Genomic DNA, 9,641 nt, shown 5'->3' on the forward strand with positions numbered 1-9,641 from the left:
TTTGTTATAAGCACCATTTTTACTCATCTTAGAAGTAATTACGTTTATTTAAAAATCGGTGCGTGCCCCTGATCGGCCAAATTTCCGAGAAATCGCCGATTTTGGTGGTTGTTTACTTAATATCTAAATTATTTTATAATATGTGCTTTAAAATTTATTAAATATCCATTCCGATACACAAAAAGGACAGATTACATTAATCAGAAAACAAGCTTTTGACTGGGGAAAAAAGTAGTTTGAAAAACTTGCAGTGTTGTGTGTGCTGTTTTGGGTAAATAAACATGGCCCTGAAGGAGTTGCCTATCCCGTTAGTATATAGGTCTCTGTTGTTATGAATTTAGTTTGACAGTAGTAATAAATAAATTCTCTCCACAGATTGAGGTTATTTTTGTTGTTGTTGTTGTTTTGGTTTTTTTTTTTTACATAAATGTATTCAATAACAATATGTAGACATATCAATAATAGATACTAATGTTGTAATGAAATAATGTTAGCCCAAAGTTGTATGTATAACTGTCAGCAGAAGAGATTTGGTTATTACTAAATCATGAACACAATGAAATTTGATTCCCATTTATGTTTCCTGGGTACTCCCATTCCCTGTCCCTATCCTGTTTAACTATTATGTGTGATGATATATGGCTACTAGATGTCAGACACTTCAACATATAAACTTCAGACTGAAGAATGAAAAAAATAAGATAACTTTGTAAGAGTAAAAGCTGATTCAAAGAAAGATTATTTCTATGAAAAAAAAAAATAGCATAAGCAATACAGCTCAATTCCATCTGAAGTGAACTGGGCTATATGGACCTGGAGATAGCTAGGTGGTTAGAAATTCCAGGCATATTTTTTCCCCATTCCTGTTACTTTGATGCCATTGACATGGCTAGACTTGCAGGAGTGTCCTGCTTGCATGGGTGAAAGAAACCTAAAGAGTTGTGTCTTCTGAAACCATGACAATTTAAGGTTGGGGGAATGTAGTAGTGTAGTGATTTGAGCTATACAGAATACGGATTTTGACCTGAAGATTGCTCAGTGGGTAGAGCACCTGGCTAGTAATGCAGGGTCCCGGGTTCGATTCCTAGTCCTGCCATGAATATTCTCTTTCCTGATACAGCTGTGATACATCATACAGTTTTAAATAAACCATTACCAAGGTCATGTGTAGCACATGCTTGCAATTTACGATTAACATGAATAATAGATAAACTGTCAAAACTTTGTTATCACTGAAATTAAATTTATAACTTTGAACAGATCTAAAAGACAAGGAAATGTGTGCTAGAATGGGAAAAAAACGAGGACCTGTAAACACGTTTTGCTTTGTCAACATCCGGTTTTGATTCTCCGGGTTTTTCTGTTGCCTTCTTCATCTCTTGGGCAATGCGTGGACAGAAACAACCAAAACATCCCAAGAGGTCATCTCTGCTCGTGGGAGTCTGGTAGTTCCTTCATAGTTTCATTTTAGACGGACGTTGTCTTATCGCCATGTTGTTTCTATTCTGGTAATTCCGAATGACACCCGTGTAAACACCGGAGGAGCTCCGAAACAATCATCTCTATGGCGGGAAAATTCAACAGCCATGTTTACTGAACTTTTATTTATTTTTTATGCCCCGGTAATCGAAGATTCGGAGGCATATGGTTTTTGTCCCGTCCGTCTGTCTGTCTGTCTGTCTAGCTGTCTGTCTGTCTGTCTGTCTAGCTGTCTGTCTGTCTGTTTGTCAGCAAAAACTTTATTCTTGCCTATAACTTTTGATTGGTTGGAGATATGGCTTTCATATTCCACATGTGTATTCCCTGTGACAAGACCTTTCTTTGTGCACCATCATATTTGACCTTTTGACTTTGACTTTGGAGTTTGACTCACTTTTGCAAAATTTTATGAGACTTTAACCTTGGCCATGTAACTTTTAAACATTTAGTGCTTTCAAACTTCACATGTGTATTCCTTGTGACAAGACCTTTCTTTGGATACCAACAACTTTGACCTTCCTTGGAGTTTGACCTACTTTTGAAGAAACATTAACCTTGGCCCTAACTTTTGAACAGTTTGTGCTAGGGCTTTCATACTTCACATGTGTATTCCTTGTATCAAGACCTTCCTTTGGATACCAACAACTTTGACCTTGACCTAGGAATTTGACCTACTTTTGAAAAACTTTAGCCTTGGCCATAACTTTTGAACAGTTAGTGCCAGGGCTTTCATACTTCACATGTGTATTCCTTGTGGCAAGACTATCTTTGGATACCAACATCTTTGACCTTGACCCTGGAGTTTGACCTACTTTTGAAAAACTTCAACCTTGGCCATAACTTTTAACAGTTGCTGCTGGGGCTTTTTTGCTTCACATCTGCATTCCTTGTGACAAGATCTTCCTTTAGATATCAACAACTTTGACCGTGACCTGGGGTTTGACCCACTTTTGTTAAACTTTAACCTTGGTCATAACTTTTGAACAGTTGATGTTAGGGCTTTCATACTTCACATATCCTTTCCTTGTACAAGACCTTCCTTTGGATACCAACAACTTTGACCCTTTGATGTTGACTTTGGAGTTTGACCTACTTTTGAAAAACTTTAACCTTGGCCATAACTTTTGAACAGTTGGAGCTGGGGCTTTCATACTTTACATGTATTATCCTTGTGACAAGACCTTCTTTGGATACCAACAATTTTGACATTGACCTTGACCTTGTAGTTTGACCTACTTTAAAAAACTTTAACCTTGGTCATAACATTTGAACGTTTGGTTCTAGGGCTTTCACATTTTACGATCATATGTATCACTTGTGACAAGACCTTCTCTTAGGCACCATTTGACCTTAACCTTGCCGTATTAATTACTTTTTAAAAAACTTTAACCTTCGCCATAGCTTTTCAACGGTTGGCGCTAGTGCTTTCATATTTCACAAGTATATTCCTTGAGACAATATCTTTCTTTGAGTACCAACATTATTAATCTATTGACCTGAGTTTGACTTGCATTTGAGAAATTTAACTTTCGCCATAAGCTGCCATACACGGGCATCAGTGTTTTACAAACACATCTTGTTCTTCTTCTTACGTAACTCACCAGAGATTCAAATTCAATTTTGATAATTGCCGAATATGCGTCTTTTCCTTATCTAAAATTTTTCCTTCAAGAAAGGAAATTGGGTCAGTGTTTGAAGTTCGGGTAATAGATCTATTTCTCACAGTCACCTGAAGCATGGATCACAGCCCCACCCCCACCCCCCAACTAACTAATAAAATATAAGGAGTCCCTATTTTCTCTAAAATTTGTGATTTCTCCGTCAATTATCTGTAAGTCATTCTGTGCAATTGGTTTGTACTTTTGATAAGGTTAAAAAATTGGCCATATACGGTATAATAAAAATACCGTATATGGCCAATTTTCCAAACAATCCGCGCCTGACACTTGCAATTGAGAACGTAACTCTTAATAATAAAATTTTAGGGTAGAGTTCTTAAAACATATACATGTAGGTCAGATTTTGTCTCTAAATCTTTATGGATATGTTTTTAGCTCACCTGAGCTGAAAGCTCAAGTGAGCTTTTCTGATCACATTTTGTCTGGCGTCTGTCTGTGTGTCTGTCCGTCTGTAAACTTTTTCACATTTTCGACTTCTTCTCAAGAACCACGGGACCAGTTTTGACCAAACTTGCCACAAAGCATCCTTGGGTGAAGGGGATTTGTGTTTATTCAAATAAAGGGCCACACCCTCTTTCAAAGGGGGATAATTAAGAATTCGTGAAAATTTGGTGTCATCTTTCAAAACTCTTCTTCTCAAGAAGCATCAGGCCAGAAAAGTTGAAACTTATGTGAAACCTTCATTACATAGTGTAGATTCAAGTTGTTTAAATCATGACCCCCGGGGGAAGGGTGGAGCCACAATAGAGGATCGAAATTTTACATAGGAATAAATACATATGATTTTTTTTTTAAATCTTCTCAAGAACAACAACACTGTGATAAGTCATATTGATATAGAAGCATCATCATGCATTAACTTATATACTTATATATTCTTTTTAAAAGTCTGTATTCACTATCTATCAAAAAATTTCAGTATTTCCAAATTAACAAAAAGTTTGAAAGTAAATTCAAAGTATCCATTTCAAATTTATATAACCTCTTTTAAATAATGATCTATTAAACTGTATCAAAAAAGTTTGATTCGGATAATGCTTTCACGAAAAACAGGAATTTTCTTTTGAGTACATCAAATATTTTGTACATGTTAGATTTAATTTTTATGACAAAATAATTCATGTTGCAATTAGTTTGACGTTGGGCCCATATTTTAGCTAAATTGATTGGACTAATAGAAATCAATGGAAAACAGCTTTTATTGTTTCACGGGGGGGGGGGGGGGCATGTTTACAGAGCAAAATACAAAATGGTCATTTTATGACTAATTTGAAATGATATACAACTATTAATTTACATTGAGAGTGTAAAATGTAGGCGGAGCATACGCACTTGTCACAGTAGCCCTAGTGGAGACTGGGTTGAAACAAATCTTTTTTGAGTTGTCTCGCTTTTATCACTATAGGTCTTAACAGCACCCCCTTTAAGGTCAGACGACACGTTACTCAATTATATGTTTTGTATACCTTGGTATTATATCAAAAATTATTCATAATTGTCATTCTCTTGTGATTTCTTAATTGTTTTCAATATGTTTCAAAAAATAAGTACACCAGAAATTGTAACATTGGCAATTCAAAAGATTACCTATATGGATTATATAGGAAATATCACCCTCTGGTATCTTGCCCAAATGCCTGGTAAGGTACCTCAATTTTTGGTGAGGAAACTTGTTTAAGTAGCAATACTTCAATGACAAATTCTTGGGAAAAATTATATATTTTTGAGGAACGTGTCGTCTGACCTTAATGATGCATGGATGCATAGTCTTTTAATCTAAATAAAATTACCTGTAAATCTTCCATTAGCTCCCCGATTTTTCATATGTCGCTAGGGCATATAAAAAATCGGGGAGCGAATGGAATATCTAAATTTACATGTAATTAGATTGCATAGTCTTAATACTGTCTGAAGTAAAAAAAAATCTGATGTTTGAATAAAATAAGCAGGTTTACGTAAAACCTATGCTCCGTATGAAAAGGAGGATTATGAATTAATACATAATTATTCAATCAAAAACTGATTCTCACTTTCGCACTTTCAGCCCAACAGAGGTAAGGATATTTCTCAATACCCTCCAATGAGGTAATACAGTTTGCTATCACTACACCCCTCTCCCTGGAGTACAGAAAGAAAAAGGATGTTGTCACTCTGCGCTAGAGCGTTGTTCCTAACGCGCTGTTACACTTTCGAAAATGGCCCTATCCGGACACCACAGAAAACACATTCTTTAAGCTCCTAATCTGTCCTTTCCCCTTTTGAGCTTAATTGTCCAAGTGTTTTTTTCAGGCTTTTTACTTTAATTGTCATATACTATATTATACTGTTGTTTTTATTTATATAAATTTTGGCTCGCCACTTACCCCACCCTATGCTACATATGATGTATCATGATTTTAAGTGTCAGAATGTCTTGTTTTAAAGAAAAAGTATCCATTGAGTAAAAAAAGCGTTCACGTACCAGCACCATTCCCCTTTTTAACGGGGGGGGGGGGGGGGCAGAAAAAACAATTAACAAGATATTTGGGAAAAAAACAATAGACCTATATTTTTAAAAGAATCCAAATAAAAAAAAGAATTGCATGGGGGTTGGGGGTGGGTGGGCTGGGAGGTTGGGGTTAGGTTCAACTGAATTTCCTTCTTAGCAAGAAAATTATGGATACATTAGTTAACGTGAGTTTGACCATAATGCAACCAAAAATGGGAAGAGAGGGGTCGGGGTCGGTTTTTCAATGAAAATTTCTATTCTAGATTATCAACAAAAGATTAGCCCCCCCCCCCCCCCGATACTACGTGCCTGATGTTAGATCCAAACACGCGTATCTACAACCTCAAAACAACGAAGGCGACTCACTAGTAATGAACCGTACAGTAATTCAGTAGTTGCTCTCAGGCGCGGATCCAGGAATTTTTGTCCGGGGGGGGGGGGGGGTCCACCCCAGTCAAAAAAAAATTCAAACCCAGAAATTTCTTGACGAGCAAAAAAAAAAAAAAAAGTAAATTCCTTTCCCATACGTGAAAAACCTATTTCGTAGGGGGGGGGGGATGGCTTATATATACATTTTAGATTAGAATAGAATATTTATTCAACCAATTTGGGCCCACAGTGGATGAACAATGTCCGAAATCATAGTCATAAATAACAATAAACAGAACAAATCAAACATATATTATATACAAATGCATATTGAACGGAGAGTTAACTGTCAACTTTTAGGAAAATGTTAATTTTTATAAAATGTATACAAATAGTATATGTATAATGATTGTAATATGCCTATATTGTACTAATGTTGTTTTCTCATATTAAAATTTGCATTTAAATGTTGGCATAATAAAACAACAAACTCAGAATCTTCATTTGACATAATCCATGTAAACAGAACATTATTAAGCAGTATTAAATTTGGAATTTTATTTGAAAACTCTACTCTAGAATCATTACACAGTGGACATTCTAGCAAAAAATGTATTTCATCCTCAGTTGGACTTGAAGTACAGTAACGACAGACTCTTTCACACCTGGGAAGAATTTCATTTTATAACTCTGCAAATTCCAGGGGGGTCCGGACCCCCCCCCCGACCCCCCCCCCCCTCTCTAGATCCGCGCATGGCTCTTGTCTTCGTGACACGATATTTAGCCTTGATTTCAGATTTCAAAGACTTAAACGCTGTTGAGATCAAGAGAAATTGTTCTGTTCACACCTTTAATATCTTCTAGGTTGTGTATGAGCTTATGAAAAGGTCATTGTGTTCATTGAGTGAAACATTTTATCTTGTGCTTACTTCTTAAGCCACCATGAAAATGTTTTATTTTGTTTAATTAATTAACGCATTTAAAATATATGCCCGGGAAAAGAAAGGTCGTACGTTTTTTAACGTAACGTTACTTTACGTGTCAAGTTGTGTTTCCTGTCATTCTGATATTCCACTTCGAACGCAAGAATTGAAGAAAGGAAGGTTATAATATATAATCTGATGATGTCAAAGAACTAGATGTTTCTTTGTATCAGAAAGGATTGAAACAGCAAAAAATAAAAATAATAATAATAAAAATCTCTTGATTTAGGCATAAAGAACCTGGCTAGGAACCCGGGTTCGAATCCTGATCTGGTCCGTCTCATTTTCCTCTTGCCGCGACCATGCCCTGGGAGTGACAGGTGAGAGACCTGCAGGGGCGAAGACTTTTAACAGTTTAAGTGTGGCTGAATGTGGCGGTCTCGGGTCAGCCAGGTTTGATCGCCGTAGCCAGATAGCACCTGACTAGCAATTCAGAGGGGCCGGGTTCGAATCCTGATCTGGTCTGTCGCATTTCCTTCGGCTTCTCTCCGGTTTCACTTTGAAAGTTCCTATATTTTATTAAAATATCACCAAAAAAGTGATTAACTGATTATTTACAATGAATATTTTTCCCCACAATATGTAAAAACCAGTGGAGCAACAGTCTCACCAGAGACTTCAGGTTTGTAATTGGATCCTTTTTTCTAACAAATTAAAATCTTCACCCCACCACCACCCACTTCCAACTTCCCCTTTTAAAGTAAGGTCTTGGAAATTTGAATTTTTTAAAAAAAAAAATAAATTTATTGTGTTTGTTGTAAAGCAATATGAGCTGGAACTTTGATGTTGGAAATTTTTGTTGCAATATTGTAATTAACTATTTCAATGGCAGAAAAAGAACGTTTATAAACTTCTATTGTTTATATTTGTGATGGAAGAACTAATTTTGAGCTTTGATTGAAGCAAAAGTATGTTATTGTCATCCTGTACAATATTAATTTCTTATATAATACTATTCATTCCATTGTCCAGAAATCTTTCTTCTGAAACAATTCAATACTTTATTTTAGTCTAATTCATTGTAAAGGTTTAAGTTACATACAGATTTTTCATAGCAGCACATTTTAACAGCAAAATAAAATTCTCAAAAATGCAGCTCATATTGCTTTAACCCAAAGACAGCCCCAACATGCCCTTTGTGGGTTGAAAAGAGAATCCATTCCAATAAGGCAATTATATGGCTCAAAATGGTTGGATCTTGAATTTGAATTTTATTTGCATGAAATGCAGCTGCAGAATTTTTTTTTTTTTTTTTTTTAGAACATTCGGTATAAAAAACTTTAAGTGAACAAGAAAAAGTGATGCATCAATAATTATAATAAAGCGTTATTGTGCCGAACTCTCTTTAGTCTTTGATCTCTGTTGTTCTTCTGTTTACAGTGGAAGCATGGTTGAACATCAAAGTCGTGTCCTCAGACAATGATCTTATGAAGACAGTCAGGCCGGTGTAGCGGATCAGTGAATTAGATGATTAAAGTCAATTTTAAGGCAATTAACACATTGTTATAATATTATTTACCATATCAGTTTCTCATATTTTCCTAGTGCTTCTTTGCTATTTTCATATTTATCAATGGAATGAAACTGTAGACCACTCTGATGACAAGATGCAGTAGCTCATTTCAATATTTTTTTGTTCCATAGTCACTGATTATGACCTTTATATTCAGAGGCCTGGACTTTGATAATGGCTCGCATACTGGTAGCTTCTCCTTATACCGTATAACGGGTTATTTTAACGACCCGCAAATTAAGTGATTTTATCCTGCAAGTTGAAATTCATTGTTTACGTTATTTATTTTAAGTGATTTTAGGAATAAATGTATTTATTTTCTATTTATTTATACATAATATTTGCGAATAAATTATTGGCAACATTTATTCTTAGCATTGGCAGGATCATCGCTAATAGTGCCAAAATTAGATGAATGCTAAATATTCCCATTATACATTGTATGTTGGTCTTTTGAATAGCCATATTATTGTATGTATTTTCCTATCTGCCTGTCTTTTAGTTGCAGAACTGTAGCATTATGGTTTTATATATTAGTCTTTGACCATAACGCTACAGTTCTGCAGCTACCTGTCTGTAAGCTTTTTCAGGTATAGGTCATACATGATAGCTTTTAGACAGCTAGATCGAGGCTACTTTAAGAACCATGTGAGTTGACGCATCTTGGGGGGATGGTATCTTGCAACCCAAAAGCAGTTCACTTTGGCATCATTTTGGAATTTAATAATAGCAAATTATGTCTGGATCATGTCTTGCGTCCTGTGAGGCCTTAGACCATCCAACTTTTTCAGCTGATGGATTTTTTGGGAAGCTGTGTCACAACACAAAAGTAGGTCACCTTAGCCTTATTTTGCTGTTGTATGGCAATGCATGTTCAAATTGTGTCCACATCATATTTAGCATAGGACAATCAAACATGGCTATTTTATGCATCTATAAGAGGGGGGGGGGGGTTATCACCTAAAATTAGGTCAATATATGACCTCATTTTGGATTTGACTCTTTTGAAGAAAGCACTTTTTATGGAGTTTTTTTGTATAATGTTATATAGAGAACATTGGGTATGTTACAGTAATTTTATACCTGTTTGGATCAAGCTTGTGAAGTATGCAGAAAGAGATGTGCATCAT

General features: G+C 35.6%; 1 protein-coding gene across 1 annotated transcript in view; it reads right to left on the minus strand.

Moving 5' to 3' along the window:
• LOC133181967 (nonsense-mediated mRNA decay factor SMG5-like) overlaps positions 1 to 1,514 on the minus strand; it is a 34,387-nt gene extending 32,873 nt beyond the window's left edge. The window contains exon 1 of the mRNA XM_061316635.1: positions 1,309 to 1,514. Coding sequence (XP_061172619.1) covers positions 1,309 to 1,376 — 68 coding nt within the window. The 5' untranslated portion in view covers positions 1,377 to 1,514. The remainder of the gene's footprint in view (positions 1 to 1,308) is intronic.
• Between the last annotated feature and the right edge of the window lie 8,127 nt (positions 1,515 to 9,641).

This window comes from Saccostrea echinata, unplaced genomic scaffold, assembly GCF_033153115.1.
Source record: "Saccostrea echinata isolate AGI-Se365-2 ecotype Australia unplaced genomic scaffold, CSIRO_AGI_Sech_v1 ptg000009l, whole genome shotgun sequence".
NCBI lineage: Eukaryota > Metazoa > Mollusca > Bivalvia > Ostreida > Ostreidae > Saccostrea > Saccostrea echinata.